At 36.4% G+C, this 16,896-nt stretch overlaps 1 protein-coding gene across 7 annotated transcripts in view; it reads left to right on the top strand.

Moving 5' to 3' along the window:
• The window catches only part of F8 (coagulation factor VIII), a 103,160-nt gene that overhangs the window by 1,480 nt on the left and 84,784 nt on the right, over nt 1-16,896 (top strand). For all 7 annotated transcript variants that reach the window (XR_013154638.1, XR_013154636.1, XR_013154637.1 and 4 more), the window contains exons 2-4: nt 10,291-10,397; nt 13,369-13,491; nt 15,552-15,764. Coding sequence is in view for 4 of the 7 variants with exons in the window: in XM_077106708.1 (XP_076962823.1) it covers nt 10,291-10,397; nt 13,369-13,491; nt 15,552-15,764 (443 nt within the window). In the remaining 3 variants the exon portion in view is untranslated. The remainder of the gene's footprint in view (nt 1-10,290; nt 10,398-13,368; nt 13,492-15,551; nt 15,765-16,896) is intronic.

The following is a 16,896-nucleotide window of genomic DNA, read 5'->3' as shown; positions in this document are numbered from 1 at the left end:
TTTTCCTTAAATGTGTACTAAAAGGATTTAAACACAATACATAATTTATGCCAATGTAAATACTAAATTTAGTCATGTTATACATTATCATCATTCTTTTTGGTGGTGCTGAGGATTGAACCCAGGGCCTTGTGCAGGCGAGGCAAGCACTCTACCAACTGAGCTATAGCCCCAGCTCTAAATTATCATCTTTGTTTGATTTTCCCTATTCTCCTTACACACAACCCTTCTTGCCTATCCCAATCAGGCATCCCAGGATGATAATACACACCTACCCGTGAGGGTTTTCTTTTCCCATAGTTTCTTTTATATAACTGTGAACTTATACACACCTTTCCACTCACTTTGCACTATATCTTTGCACTCACTACCATATGTAGAGTGATGCTGCAACATTACTTTTTTTTAAGAGAGAGAGAGAGAGAGAGAGAGAGAGAGAGAGAATTTTTAAATATTTATTGTTTAGTTTTCGGCAGACACAACATCTTTATTTGTATGTGGTGCTGAGGATCGAACCCAGTGCCACGCATGCCAGGCAAGCACACTACTGCTTGAGCCACATCCCCAGCCTTGCAACATTACTTTAATTGAATTATTTTTATTTCTACTGAGCTTAAGCAACTTCTAAAATGGAACTTGTTTATTATTTTTTTCTTTGGGCTCTTTATTTTTTTAATTAATTACAAGACCCCTCTTATTATTTCAAATTTTAATTTGCTTCATGATTATTGCAATTTCCCAAGATCTATTATTTGTCTATTGTCCTTCGTTATAATTTTGCCAAAATGGCTTTAATTTTTATAGTCAACTATATATTTTCTTTCATATCTTCAAAGTTGGCTGTTTAAAAATGTCTTCCACACTTCAGTGTTGCAAATGTATTTTCCCAGATTTTCTTACAAGATTTTTACTGTTTTGCTTTTTACAACTCATTTGCTAATTATGTTTTTCTATAGGGAATAAGAGAGGCATCTGTCTAGCTTTATTTTTATCCATATCAATGACCTATTGTGATGGCATAATTTATAAAATAATTCAGCTTTACTATTAATTTGAAATAACACATTGATCTTATAAAAATTCTCACATAGCAATATGTGTTTTTGGATTTATTATACTATTTCATTGGCCTACTATCATCTTGCTACACCAGTACCATATTGAGGTGATTATAGTGGACCTCTAATATATCCTGATATCTGGTAAAAGCAACCTTTATTATTTACTTATTTATTTATTCATTGATTCATTCCTTCCTTCATTCATTCAGGTACTAGGAATTGAAACCAGGGATGTTCTACTACTAAGCAACATCCTCAGCTGTTTTTTATCTTTACTTTGATACAGGGCCTCATTAAATTTGCTGAGGCTGGCCTTGAACTTGCAATCCTCCTGCCACAGCCTCCCAAGTTGCTAGGGATTACAGGCATGTCCACTGTGCCAGGTAAATATCTTAAAGCTTTTTTGTGGAAAAATAAAATGCCTAAGAATAACTAAGAAAAGTACAAAATGAACAGTGCAGATTGCTTTCACAGTCAGCCCACTGGCACACACCTGTAGTACCAGAGATTAGGAAGGTTGAGGAAGGAGGATTGCAAGTTCAAGATCAGCCTCAGCAAGTTAGTGAGACCCTGTCTCAAAATAAGAATAGAAAGGTCTGGGTGTGTTCTTCAGTGGTAGAGTACCCCTGGGTTCAATCACTAGAACAAAAAAAAAATTAGCTTATTTATCAGATTAAAAAGACCCAAGAGCTGTTGTGATTCTAACTGAAATTTCATTAAATTTTCACATTAACTTTATTAATATATTTAAGTAATTTTGTTATTGCATTATGCCTATGCATTTATAAATGTGTTTCTATTGTTAATAAAATGGTTTTCTCCTATAATCCCACATACTTGGGTGACTGAGGCAGGAGGATCACAAGTTCAAGGCCAGCCTAGGCAATTTACTAAGACTGTCTCAAAATAAAAAAGACTAGGGATGTAGTTCAGTGGTAAAGCACTTACCTAGGATGTGTGAAGCCCATTTTAATATTGGGTTGAACCCCCAGTTTTAATTTGTAAGTGCTTAGTACTAAAATAGAGAAAAGCTATTACTTTGGGCATATTCATCTTGATCTAGTTCCAATACCATATTAATCATAATAATTTTAGCCTAATATTTGTGGGTATTCAATCATATCATTAATAAAATGAAACAGATTTTAGATCTTTCTAATGTTTATAACCAATTATTTCATGTTCTTATCTGATAGAATTTATTAGAAAACATGAAAAACATTAGATAACAATAAACCCAGCTTTCCTGTGTGCCCCGGGGTTTCCCTTGAAATACTCTTAATATGTTGCTATTTAAAATAATAATTGCTGGAACTGGGGTTGTGGCTCAAGAGGTAGAGTGTTCACCTAGCATACATAAAACACTGGGCTCAATCCTCAGCACCACAAAGTAGTATGTTATTTTCTCTTTTATTATTCCTTTGTTTCTGATGCTGAGGGCATTTAAACTATACACCTTTTTCTGAAATTCCACTAGTTTGTGTAATAATCATGTTCTTTTTATCTTGACTGAGCAAAGAAATTATTGATTCATTATCTGTGTTGTCTTATTAGCATGTACCTATGCAATGTTCACACATTAATTTCTTTTTTAAAAAGTATTTATATTTTAGTTGTAGTTGGACACAATACCTTTATTTTATTTGTTTATTTTTATGTGGTGCTAAGGATTGAACCCAGGGCCATGCACGTGCTAGGTGGGTGCTCTACTGCTGAGCAACAACCCAGCCCCCTCACACATTAATTTCTTAATGCAAAAAGTGAATGTGTCAACTATATTAGCTCTTGAAATGTTCACTTTTTGCATAAGAAATCTCACTATTTATTATTGAAAAAAATAAAACAGCCTGAGTCTGTATATATTCCTTTTTCAGCCCTTTTTTTTTTGGCTTAATAAGACTGCATTTATGTCTTGATGGACATTTTTGGCCATTATGAAGAATACTAGTACAGACATTCATATACAAATCTTTACATGAACATATGTTTTCATTTCTATTAGGCATATTCTTTAATAGTAAAGTTTTTAGGTCAAATGGTATTTCTTTATTTAATTGTCAGGAATTACCCAACTGTTTTGCAAAACAGCTGCACCGTTTTACATTCCTACTAGTAGTGGATAAAGGTATCAGTTTCTCAACATCTTCACCAATCATCATTGCTGTTATTTTTATTTTAGCTAACCTAAAGGGGATAAAATGGTTTGGATTTAGATTTATCTGATTAATGATATCAAATATTTTAATGTATATATTGACCATTTGTGTACCTTCTTTGCAGAAATGTCTATTCACTCCTTTACTTATCTTTTAATTAGATTATTTGTCTTTCAGGATTGACTTGTAAAAGTTCTTATATATTCATTTTCATTTTATTTGTTGTTTTTCGATATTCTTGGTATATTACACCTTCATCAGATTATGATATGGAAATATTTTCCCCATTCAGTGAGTAGTCTTTTCACTGTCCTAATATTATCCTTTGAAACCAAAGTTTTTCACTGTGATGAAGTCCAATTTATATATTTTTCCCTTTGGTTGCTTGTACTTTTGGTGTCATATGTAAGAAATCAATGTCAAATTTAAGGTCATAAATATTTCACTTACATTTTGTAAGAGTTTTATGTTTTTAGCTCCTATATTAAAGTCTTTGACCCACGTTGAGTTAAATTTTGTGGAATGTGGGAGGAATTTAATGGAGTAAACTCATTTGTTACCTAACTTTCTGTTGTTGTGTAGGCAGTCACATGTATTTACCAAGAAAAAGTTGATCAAATTTTTATTTCAATAATACTAGTTTATGATCTTGATTATTTTGATACTGATTAACAGGATAAGCTGACTCTGGACACATCCTGAAAACTTCTGCCAAGGTTTGAAATAAACAGCTGGGGAAATTCAATTTTATATTATCTGTTCCTGCAGCTGCTGAGCTTCTTCTAAGCAAGGGTCAAGGAAAATAATAGGTTTTCCAATCAGTTTTAGATAAAATGTGAAAAAACAGTTCATGTCAGGGACAATTGTTGCTAAATATATTTGGCAGGATTTATATATTGAATCCCAAGGGAAACACACAAACAAAAAGCTCACACAAGTTAGGAAGGAGTAAAACCTGTGAATCCTGGAATGTTTTAATCATTTACTGTGCAGATTACGCTGAAACTGAGACACGCAAATAAATCACGTATTTCTGATTCAGTGGAAAATATTTTCTAATGGAAAAGGTCTTAGGCTGGGAAGCTGTCCTGTTGATATAGGAATTTGTGGATACAGAAAAAGATAGATCTTGTCTCCAAAGAGAAGCGGCTTAGCTGTTGGAATGCAAGAAATGCACAAGAACCTTTAAAATGAAAAAAAAAAAAAAAAAAAAAAGGTCATGCCCTTGCCTACAAAATGTAACATGAGGGCAATATGCAAGCGCTAGAAAAACTGGAGTGAAATTGTGTAACTCCATCCTGGCTCCATCTCTAGTTCCTTCTGCTCCTTCATAAATATTAACAGCCTACACCAAGAGGTTTCTGTTTCTCCTTCTGCAGATGGTCTGCATTTTCCTTTGAATGTATATTTCTTAAGTTACCTTGAAAGGTGTTGCTCCCTTAAGATAGGAGAAAATCAGTACAGAAAGTCATTTGTCATGGCCTTGAGTTGGCAGAAGGGCTCCCCAAGCAACATGCTTTCTTGGGTGTCCTGTAAACTCCAGAATGGAGTAAAATGTGGGAGAGCAGAGAAGTAAGCATGAAGTCTGCACCACCTTTGCCCCATTCCTGTTAGCTGGTCCCCTTGAGAGAGGTCTGTGAAAACCGAGCATCCCCAAGGAGCTTTTCCAGCCAGTTTGCTGCTAGATCCCAGGAAGGGGTGTGAAGGGCTTCTTGCCTGACTATGGATTGTGCTTGCAGCAGTTTTTGCTTTATGTGTGTGGAGGCTGTCCTGCTCACCGTTGGAGAGATCTCTTCTGGATGTTACCTTTCTTAGAAGGAAATCTGCTTCATTTGTTGGGTTAGTCCTTTCTGCTTCAACTTTGACATCATCTGGGAGTCAGAGAGCCTCCCTCTGCAAGGTGCTGTCTGTGTCTGTCCCTGTGTTTTCAGGGATTCCCCACAGTTCCCATTGGACATGACTCTTGCAGATACATGTAGCAAGATCTGCTGTCTGCAGGGTGATGCAATTTTTCTCCAAACTAGTGCAAAAATAATGTCTCCTCATCAGAGTACGGCAAGGGCTGCAACCCTGGGGACCTTCTGGTTGGTTCTGTTGGGGTGTGTGCCTAGCTGCATCTTTCTACTTACCACAGCATCTCCTCCAGGTTTGCATGATGGGAGGGTGACTATGTAGCTCATGATACAGATCTTACAGAGTCACATTCACCCATTTTATATAAAACATTTAAGTTTTCAGTATCTCTTAGCAGGTTTCTGTTAATCATATCTGCTAAGCTTTTGTGACAGCATCTTCACAAATTTATAGCTGGCAGTGAATTATCTGAAAGTAAACCAGATGAAAACATTTCCAGGCAACATTGTTCAAATATTGACAATTTGTATGCCTTCTTAAGTGATTTTATAGCTTTTGAAAAATGCAAATAGGAAAAGATTATCTGTTTTTTTTTCTTCTTTCTTCCTTTTGCATGCAGGAAGTTTATTGGGGTAGGCAATCCACTGGAAGTAATGGAAACAGGATTGGATAGAGGGAGAAGTTGAATGGATGCAGTTTTATACACCCTCACATTGACCAGGAAAGGGACATTTATTTGGGTGAGGTTGCTGACTTCAGACAAAAGTAGTTTCCTAAGGGGAACTCAGATGAAAGCCATTAGCTGTCAGCATTTCCAGCAGCTTGTCTCCCTCCTCTAGTATCCACTCTGGATTCCTCCCACTACCTTTCATTTTGTACTTCTGCTGGTTCAATTGGGTCACCTGATGAGGTGCCTGGTCATTGTGCCCTTCTCAGAGCTTGGTTGTGCTTGCCCGTTTATCATCCAAATTGGGCAATGGAGTACCAAGAGATATCCAAGTGAATGATCTTGGTTCCAAATGCATTCTTCTCTTTTCCTATTGTATAACACTTCCTGCCACTGCTCATAACAGTAAGTTACTCCTACCCTTTTAAAAACCAGGGCTCCTAAGCCCTCAGAGCCCATATTTAGAGGCAGTTTCCCCAATGGGGTCAATGGGAGTAATGTTAATTTGAAGCTGCTCCTACTGACACCCCTCATTTCCCAGATCCATGTAATTTAGTTAGGAAAATAGCACTATATAATAGCCATTAAACTATGGAATATACTGCATCCTGGAAGATTGTGCCTTATTCTTACAGAATATTATCTCTAAACTGGTTTCTTGGCTATTCCTTCAACAAGCTATTCTACACTCTATCAGATGGGCAACGCAATTTTCCAGTAATATCGTATATGATTAGACTATTGGATCCCATGGTCATGTATTTCCTTGCTTTAAAATGGATTTCTTGGTGTGATTCAATGATAAAATGCAAGGTCTTGTGCTAATGGAAGGGCTTGGCTGGTGTTGATTACTTAGGCTCACCGAATGGCTAAATGTCGCTTTTCATGACTAAACACTCAAGGTCACTCCAGGTGAACTGGGCTGCACAAAATAATCACACAGAGACAGAAATACCTTTTTCTTTGGGTCCTATGATACCTCCTTTGACCTTAGGGGTCCATGGAAAGAGAGAGAGGAGCATGTGCTGAACGCTTTTATTGGGGAGAAGCCATTCAAATGAGGCAAGGGGGAGGATTACAAGGGAACAGGTAGGTGACGGTAGCTCAACCCCTGTGCATGTGGCCTATTCCTGTGGCCACTCCCAGGGCCACACCTTATTATCCAAGCAAGGGAAAAGACCTAGTCCCAAGTTCTGAGTCATGGAACTACCCAGCCAGACTACAGCAGATTCCCTGTGGTGTATCAATCAGGACTTAAAGGTGCATGCATTTGGAGTGGCTCCCCACAGCTAGATAGTTTCCTTGATGAATGATGACATATGGGCTTGCTTTTGGACTCCATTGCTGGCAAGTTGGATGTTCATAGCAACAATACCTAGATCAGCTTTGCCTGCATAGCCCATTATAGCCTCAGCAATGGCCCTTCATTCTTAGGTCCATTTTGCTAGAATTGAGGTACCAACAATAGAAGCCAGCAAACACTTGACTGGTTAAGGCATTCATTGTACTTGGTTGTTCAGTGCCTTTTGTGTGGTGAATATCCTCTTGACTTATTCATTCTCTGTTGCCATCCTTTGTTTATGTAGATTCATGTTTCTGCCATGTCATTTTCTTTCTCTCTGAACAACTTTTTTGAATATTTCTTGCAAGATGGGTCTATTGTTAATATATTCCTCAAATTTTTATTTATCTGAGAAACTATTTCTTCTGAAGTTTTGAAGGATAATTTAATTTAGTATACAATCCTAGGTTGATGTAGGTAAAGTGTTTTCCTCCTGCTTTGACTTCTTACAAGAGTTTTTCTTTGATTTTTCTGAAGTTTGAATATTATATACCCAAATTCAGTTTTTATTTGTTTGTATTTATACTTCTTGTAAGTTTCCTGTATATGTGGTTTGGTGTGTAGTATTAATCTGGGGAGATCAATTGCTTCTCAGTGTTGTTTCAAAACTTAGCCTCTGTTTCTTTCTTTTCTCTTCTTCTGGTATTTACATTTGTATGTGTTATAGTTGTCCCACAGATTGTGGATATTCTGTTCTGCTTTTCCAGTAATTTTTCTTTCATTTTTGGAAGTTTCTATGATCATATCCTCAAGCTTAGAGATTCTTTCCTCTGCTATTCTATTAATGACCCCATCAAGCCGGTTGTGGTGGCACACACTTGTAATCCCAGCATTTTGGGAGGCTGAGGCAGGAGGACCACAAGTTCAAAGCCAGCCTCAGCAACAGTGAGGTGCTAAGCAACTCAGTGAGACCCTGTCTCTAAATAAAATACAAAATAGGACTGGGGATGTGGCTCAGTGGTTCAGTGCCCCTGGGTTCAATCCTCAGTATCAAAAACAAAACAAAACAAAACAAAACAAAAACAGCCCATCAAAGATATTCTTTATTTCTGTTACAGTATTTTTTTTTACTTCCAGAATTACTTTTTTGATTCTTTCTTAGAATTTCCATCTCTCTGCTTACAATATATATCTGTTATTACATATTTTCTACTTCCCCCATTAAAACCCTTAGCATATAGGTCATTGTTTTTAAAAGTTTCTAGTGTGATAATTTCTACTTTCCTGCCATATCTGGCTCTGGTTCTGGTGTTGAATTTGTCTCATGAAACTGGATTGTTTTCCTTTTAGAATGTCTTATATTTTTTTCTGGACATGATATACTGGGTACAAGGAACAGCTATAAATAGGCTTTCAGTGATGTGTTGGTGGGGTGATGGGCAGGGCATGCACTCTATAGTGGTATGACTAGTTCTCCATCTTAGTATTTAGGTGAGCCTGTGCCCCTGGCCTGTGACTTTTCCATTGCTTCTTAACAAAATATGAGTAAATCAAATCTAGGAGTATATTAGAAGGATTATATAATACAACAATAATGAGCTTTACTCCTATACTGTAAGGATGGTTCAGCATATGACAATTTACCAGTGTAATACATTAACAGAATGGGGGAAAACATATGATCATCTCAACTGATGTGGGAAAACATTTGAAAAAATTTGACACCCTTTCATGTTAATAACCCTTAAGAAATTAGGAATATTGGCTGGGGATGTGGCTCAAGCGGTAGCGCGCTGATGATGAGAAGAGTTGGAATATCAGTCCAGGTCCTCATTAAGCTCTCAGGCTTGTGTGTATGAGTGTCAGCTGGCTGAATGTCTGTTTATTTGTTCCATTATTTATACTAAATTTTGGGAGCTTCTGTTCACCCTTTGGGTCCCCATCAGCTGTTACCAGGTTTCCTAGTAACATCTTACATCTTGGAGTCAGGACATATGGTCTGGTGTTTTCCGCCTTGATATCACACTTTTGACTCTTATCAGGGTTATGACAAATGACATGTGACTTCACCCTGACTCTTACCAGGATTGTGGAAACTGACTTGCTTTTATCAGGCTATGCCTGATGGCATATCAGAGGGCTCCGTAGGCTTGCCTGGTGAGACTGCAGGTTTGTTTTAAAATGGAGTTTTAGAATGGAGTTGCTTAGGCTAAGGCCTAAGTTCATTCTTACAATATGTAAGTGAGTATACATCTGTTTGGGGCAAGTGCTTAACTTGTTTTGATTGATTGAAGTTTGAAGACCAGGATCTATACATGAAAGTTTTCTTCCTCATGAGAATTAATTGAATTCCCATGTCTTATTGAAATGATATCAACTGGTAAAATTTAATGGAAAATAAAAGTTAGATGTTGAAAGCATAAATGAGGAAGAGAGGCTCTTTATGGCATATAGAAAACTACAGAATTGTTCCATGGTGTGAAAAAGTTACCAGCATATGAAAACCAGTGAGTTTAAATATTCACGTTCAGCTACTTCATAATTTCTATCAATTTGCTTGGGTCCAGTGTCCCATCTTCACTAGGATTCACATTGGTTATTTTGATTATTCAATCTAAATGGGGGGCTCAGGACATGACAGCCTAACTTGTCAGGTAGGGAAAGAGGAAAATTTGGGAACCTAAAAGAATTTGATGACTTATGAAAAAAATAACGCTTTAGGAACATTTATATAATTAATTATAATAATAATTTCTAATTTAGTAACTAATCCATGAATAAATAGATAATTGGGACTATTAGACTAGACCCAAAAATGAGCATTAATGTATAATTGTGAATTATAATGCTTGGTACCAGAAGGTCTTAATGTATATAGTCTTCATTGAAAGTTAATTGTCTCTGTGATATTCTTGGTGCCTCTAAGGAAGAAAGTATAATTTTAAGTACGTATTGATCAAATTTTCATGTAAGATACTTAGGTTAAAGTTATAGTCTGTTTTAGAGGTAAAATTGAAAGATTCAATAGTTATTGCTTTGGCAGAAAAATTTTTGGCTGATGTACTGTATGGGTCTTGATTTTTTTATGATCTATCATTTTGTACCTAATATATAAGTTGACTTGTACAAACAGTGTTTGATTTGGTGGCTTTCAGGGATTCATGTACAACTTTTAATTTAGTAACTGAACATTTGTTAACAGTAGATGAGAATGGGATGGGAGCATTAGTTGCAGCTGAATTTTGAATGACTTTTCCTTTCTCCATACAGATTTCCTCCTAGAACACAAAGATCCTCAGTCATGTATAAAAAGACTGTGTTTGTAGAGTTCACGGATCACCTTTTCAACATTGCCAAGCCCAGGCCACCCTGGATGGGTAATGAAAAAACAATATTGAATGCTAATTATGACACTGGTTATCTTATTTCCTAGCAAGGATTCTCCAATCTTGGGAGTGCAGTTAAATATGGCAGCTGTCAAAAAGAATGTTTTTTTGTTCAGTTTTCCTTACTGCCACCCTTAGGGCTGACACTTGTGTCTTCTATAAATGTTGCAGTGCTCCTGCAGCATTATTCTGGATTTCTTTTCTTTTCTTTCTATCATCAATCCGTAGGTGATCTTATCCAGCTTTATGACTTTAAAATATTATCTATATGCTAATAATTCCCAAATTTCTATCTTCCACTTACACTTCTCCCATGAACACTAACTGCATATTTTCACTTAGATGTTGAATAAACATGCAACAAGATGTTCAGATGAGACATTTCCTGTCATAACTTTTTTCTTTTTTTGGTGGCACTGGGTATCAAACCCAGGGCCTTGCACATGTTAGACATGTACTCTGCCACTGAGCTATACTCCATGTCTCTGTCTTAGAATTATTGGGAGAGGGCTGGGATGTGGCTCACGCAGTAGTGCACTCACCTGGCATGCCTGCGGCCCGGGTTCAATCCTCAGCACCACATACAAAGATGTTGTGTCTGCCGAAAACTAAACAATAAATATTAAAAAATTCTCTCTCTCTCTCTCTCTCTCTCTCTCTCTCTCTCAAAAAAAAATAATTATTGGGAGAATTATAGGTGACAAATATTCCTATATTTTGAAAACAGGTATTAGCTCACCTATTCAGGACTTATTCATATAGTGGTTCAAAACTAGTTATGTAACCCTTGGACCATGACTCACTTATAAGCCTATATAAAAGAAGGCTAGGAAGTTTATATTTAAAGATTTTTTGGAGAGCATTTTTGGGATATCCCTTACCATGTGAGGGGAATAAATCTCCCTCATGTCAAGCTATAACAATGAAGACTTCAGGAGAACAACTTAGAAGACTAGACATAGCACTTCTGGAACTTGACATACTGACTAGTGCCTGATTTCTGTCTCTAAAAACTTTAGGGCCGGGGCTGTGGTTCAGTGGTAGAGCACTTGCCTTACACATGTGAGGCACTTGGTTCAATCCTCAGCACCACATAAAAATAAAAATAAATAAGATAAAGATATTGTGTCCATGTATAGCTAAAAAAATATTTAAAAAAAAACTTTCAAGGTCAGAGACTAGGAGTAATTTCCCCTGATGGCATAGCAGGGAGGGTGGGATATAGTAGAATGTGACTGCACTATCATTGTTAGGCATGGGGCCAGAAAGTTCACAGGATAACACCTGTCTTAAGAAGACCCTACCTAGCCTAGGTGACCCCAAGAGAAAAGGCCCATGTGGGTTGTACTGCCAGAAACATAAACTAAGGGGAAACATGCAAGTGACCAGCTAAAAAGTGTATACCCCATGGAGAGAGATATAGTATGATGTCACCATATTGAGGGTTGGGGAGGGGGTCTTCAAAGGACTCAGATATATTCCCACAAAAAGAGGCAGAATTTTGGCATGTGCTACAACCAAGGGATACTAATGCAATGCTGCCACTGTTGTTTCAAAGCAAGTCCCTATCATCAAGACTCTTTTTCCACTCCCACCCTCTTTCCCTTTGCTTCTACCTTAGAGGGTCCAGAATTTAGCTGGAGGAAAAAGGGAACTTTTAATTGCAGAGGACATCAAAATTTTATATTTAGACTGGACTGGTTTTATAATACTAAAAACGTTGCTGTTTGCTAACACCTGAAAGTTACTGGAAAAGATTTAGGATCAGTCAAAGTGTAAGAGAGGAATTAAAAACAAAGCTATTTTATGTTTTCATTGAATCCTATTAATTCAATAAACCATTTATAGGCATATTTTTTAAAAAATATTTTTTAGGTGTAGATGGACACAATACCTTTTTTTATTTGTTTTTATGTGGTGCTGAGAATCAAACTTAGTGCCTCACACATGCTAGACAAGAGCTTTACCACTGAGCTACAGCCCCAGCCCCATTTAAAGGCATCTTATAATATCCACAAAGCAGAACTCTGTGTGTGTGTGTGTGTGTGTGTGTGTGTGTGTGTGTGTGTGTTGCTGGGGATAGAACCCAGGGGCTTGTGCATGTGAGGCAAGCACTCTTCCAATGGAACTATATTCCAGGCCCCACAAAATAGAACTCTTAATTTTTCTCTTGCTTTTCTGTGTCATGGATTAACAAATGACCTAGTGTACAAGCCACAGATCATATGAATCATTTTTTACTCCTCTCTTTCTCTTTTATTCTATCTCCAACATCCAGTCCATCCACAAGTCCTATTGACAGTTACTCCAAAACAAGTTCCAAGTTGTCCTCTTTTACTTCCGTAAAATCAAGATTTATCCTGCTCTTATGCCCTATAAGGTCCTACATGTTATGTTCCCTATCTCTATAACTACATTTTCTATTACTTATTCACCTTGCTTCACCAACTTATTCCTATCTCAGGAGATTTGCATTTTATCTGTTTTTAATGATTTTCCACTAGGTCTTTGAAACTATTGCTTCTTTTTTATTAGTCAGATCTCTTTGCAGATGCCATGTCCTCAGAGAGGATCTTCTTGACCACTATATTTAAAGTATCTCCTACCTCTTGCTTCATTATTTTCTAGCACACATTGTCATCCTTTATAGAAATCATAATAACTTCAAATTTTCTTCTTATTTCTTTACATGCTTAATGTTTCCATAATGTGAAATCCAGTACATAAAACAGTTCCTAGAATATAGTAATAACTCAAATATTAGTTGAACTGATGAATGCACTTAATGAATTGCCAGAAATATTTCCTCAGAACAACCATGAGGCTGGGGTGGTTTTGGCATAACTACTTGTTCTTAATAGTCACAGGAGCTTGCCTCTCCATTGTGACATTGATCCTCACTTTTGTAACAACTGGAGTGCTATCTTTCAAGTGACCTTTGAGGGACATCTCATTCTTGCAGGTTTGCTGGGTCCGACCATCCAGGCTGAGGTTTATGACACAGTGGTTATTACACTTAACAACATGGCTACTCATCCTGTCAGTCTTCATGCTGTTGGTGTATCTTACTGGAAAGCTTCTGAGGGTAAGTAAAATGCCTTTCTATTGTCCTGTCTTGCTAGGGATAGAAAGGCGAGATGTACTTGTTTATGAGGGTGGCTACCTTAGTTCCTTTTGGATTGTTACAACAAAATACCTGAGACTATCCAGGTATTAGCTCCTTCAGAGCATCTGCTGACCAAGAATAGATCTTGCTTATTTAAATTGTCTTTGTCCTGTTTGTACATTCTTAAAGCCTCTCTCATTGCACATATATTTTCTGTCTGGAGAAATCAGTTTGGTGCTAAAAAGAGAAAGAAATGGGGGGTGGGGGACTGACTTGGAGTTTCCCCTTAACTTTGAAAAAAATGAAATACCTTCTTAAAAAAAAATGTCAGTACCTAGCAGAAGCACAAGGTGAACTCATTAAAACAAACAACCTGTTTGGTCATACCCTTTACTCTAGCTAGCAGAAAATGAGTGAAGAGGGTACCAAAGTTGATGATGACACTGTTCATATAGTTGATAGCATATTTAAGTCAAGAAGATTCAAGTAAGTCATTAATACATTATTGGCATATATACTCTATATTATACAGCCTAACTATGCTTACATGTTGACTAAGTTATTATTCTGAAATGAGATTGCCTTAATATTCTGGATTTCTTTCATGAATCCACGTCAAATTTGGGTTGGGGTAAAGTACCAAGAGAGGATATACAGTATAGAGAAAAGGTCACCCATGTTTTTGCTGGAGATGATGAGGCTAATTCTATGAGCTTTATCCACTTGGGAGTTTTCAGAATAATACAGGGAAATTTTATTTTTTAAAAAAATTTTTTAAAGAGAGAGAGAGAGAGAGGGAGGGAAGGAGAGAGAGAGAGAGAGAGAGAGAGAGAGAGAGAGAGAGAGAGAGAACGTTTTAATATTTATTCTTTAGTTTTTCAACAGACACAACATCTTTGTTTGTGTGTGGTGCTGAGGATCGAACCCTGGCTGCACGCATGCCAGGCGAGTGCACTACCGCTTGAGCCACATCCCCAGCCCCACAGGGAGATTTTAGAGAGGTCATGGTTCCTACAATTTTGCAGCAAGGGCTAAGCATAGACACAATTCTTGTGTACCCTAACCTGGTGTGGTCTGGGCAAATGGTTTAAATAGTAATATGGCTTACCAGAGTTGACTTGGGAGGTAAAAATGACAGACTTGCAAACCTATAGAAATACAAAGCAGATCATTGAGTGAATATTTCTACATTGTATTATAATTGTACTTCTACATTCCCCATCAAACATAGTGTTGGCCCTATAGGGAAGAACCAAGTTAAAAATTTTTAAATCTCTGTATCTTAACCATGCCTATCTATCAAAGAGTGTTAACAAAGTATATATCCAATGCATGTTTGTTGATGTATTGACTTGAATTGATCAAAATGATGCAAGAATGGAGGCAATATTATTAATTAACAGAATCTGGAGATGTGAATAAGAACCTGATTTTTACCACTTATGTTAGGGTTAGTGGTCTCAAGCTCCTCTGGAATACATAAGGCTTTCCCCTATTTATAGCTGCTGCTTATTAGTTTTTCAAATTAAATTGCTTCCTTCTTTTTTTTCATACAATTATTCTTTTTTTTCTTAATTTTTTGATTTTATTTTATGTGGTGCTAATGATTGAACCCAGTGCTTCAGGCATGCTAGGCGAGCACTCTACCATTGAGCCACAACCCCAGCCCACTTCCTTCTTTTTTAATTTTTAAGATCTCTATTAACAGATGATAATAGCATATCTTTTGGAGTACATTTGGATGTTTTTATACATTGTTTATTAAATTAAATTTATTTTTAACTAGTACATTATAACATTAAGATTGTTCATATTAATGGGGAGTGACAATACTTCCAACCATGTACACCTTGTGTTATGTTTAAATGACACTAAACACATCTGTTTCCTCAAACATTTATAATTTCTTTATGGCAAAAACATTAAAAATCCTTAAAGTTTATTTCTTATGTAGAATCCATTTGTTCCAATGAGTTTGATATATTCCTCTGAGTGGACAATGGGCATAGAAAGGACAGTTTTCTACCTTCTTTCTTTAGGAGCTGAATATGATGATCAGACTAGCCAAAGGGAGAAAGAAGATGATAAAGTCTTTCCTGGTGAGAGGCATACTTATGTATGGCAGGTCTTGAAAGAGAATGGTCCAATGGCCTCTGATCCACCATGTCTCACCTACTCATATCTTTCTCATGTGGATCTGGTAAAAGACCTGAATTCAGGCCTAATTGGAGCTCTGCTGGTATGTAGAGAAGGTAAGTATGTGAAAGGGTAGGACAGAAATGAAATAAGGACATAAATAAGGATAGGGGTTTTTTTTTCTAGTTGTACGTAGACACAGTATCTTTACTTTTATTATTATTTGGTGCTGAAGATGGAACCCAGGGTCTTATGCATGATAGGTGAGTGCTCTACCTCTGAACCACAACTCCAGCCCAGGACAGGATCTTTTAATAACAGGGTTTGTGTTCTTTTCTCTGAAAAAAGATTCTTTTCTTTTCCTGGAAAGCTTTATGGAGGTAAACACATCAGTGAGTGGTTCAAGTGCTTAGTTTGTATAAGTCAAAAGTATATAAAATTTGAGTAATGTAGATGTTTGTTTATTTTTGTAACTAATCATCCTAAAATAATCTTAATTTTATTCATGTGTTTTTAATTTATACCTTAATAGTATAAAGTAAATTAGGTAATTAAACTTTGTATAATTTAGTTTTAATCCTGTTTTTATGGTGAAATCAGCTTCATCTGAACTTTCTTATGTTCTAGTTCTCTATTGTTGAATAACTCCACAATTTAGTGGTTTAAAATGACAACAATAATTGGTTAAACCACCAAACTGTTTTCCACAGCAGCAGCACTATTTTACATGAGGGTTGAAATTTCTGCACATCCTTGTCAATATTTGTCTTTAATTAAAAAAATAGGCATCCTAGTGGGTATGAAGTAGTATCACTTAAAATTGCAAAGTATAAACGTTACCTATTTTCCATCCATTTTGTAATGTTTTTGTTTTCTGTTGTATGTGTGTGTATGTCTGTGTGTATTCAGAGAGAGAGAGAGAGAGAGAGAGAGAGAGAGAGAGAGAGAGAGAGATTGATTATATTTGGCTTATGTTTTTGTATGTCTATTAAATTCCATTTTTCTAGTAATTCATTTTAATGTATTTTATAAAAGTAATAGTCCAAAACAAATTTGAAATTTAAATAAATAACCCTTTATCACAGATGGTTTTATAAACTGTGGAATAGGAAACTTTATATCAAAGAAACAGTGTTACAGTAAAGCTAACAACAAAGGACTACATTTGTTCTTATTCTCAAGTAGTTGATAAAAAAATGTCTCCTCCTAGTGGTGATTTTTTCTATGATGGGATTTTATATAGAAGAT

The sequence above is a fragment of the Callospermophilus lateralis genome, chromosome X, assembly GCF_048772815.1.
Source record: "Callospermophilus lateralis isolate mCalLat2 chromosome X, mCalLat2.hap1, whole genome shotgun sequence".
In the NCBI taxonomy this organism is placed as follows: domain Eukaryota; kingdom Metazoa; phylum Chordata; class Mammalia; order Rodentia; family Sciuridae; genus Callospermophilus; species Callospermophilus lateralis.
The sequence above is the reverse complement of the archived record's forward strand: the minus strand, read 5'-3'. Positions and strand labels throughout refer to the sequence as shown.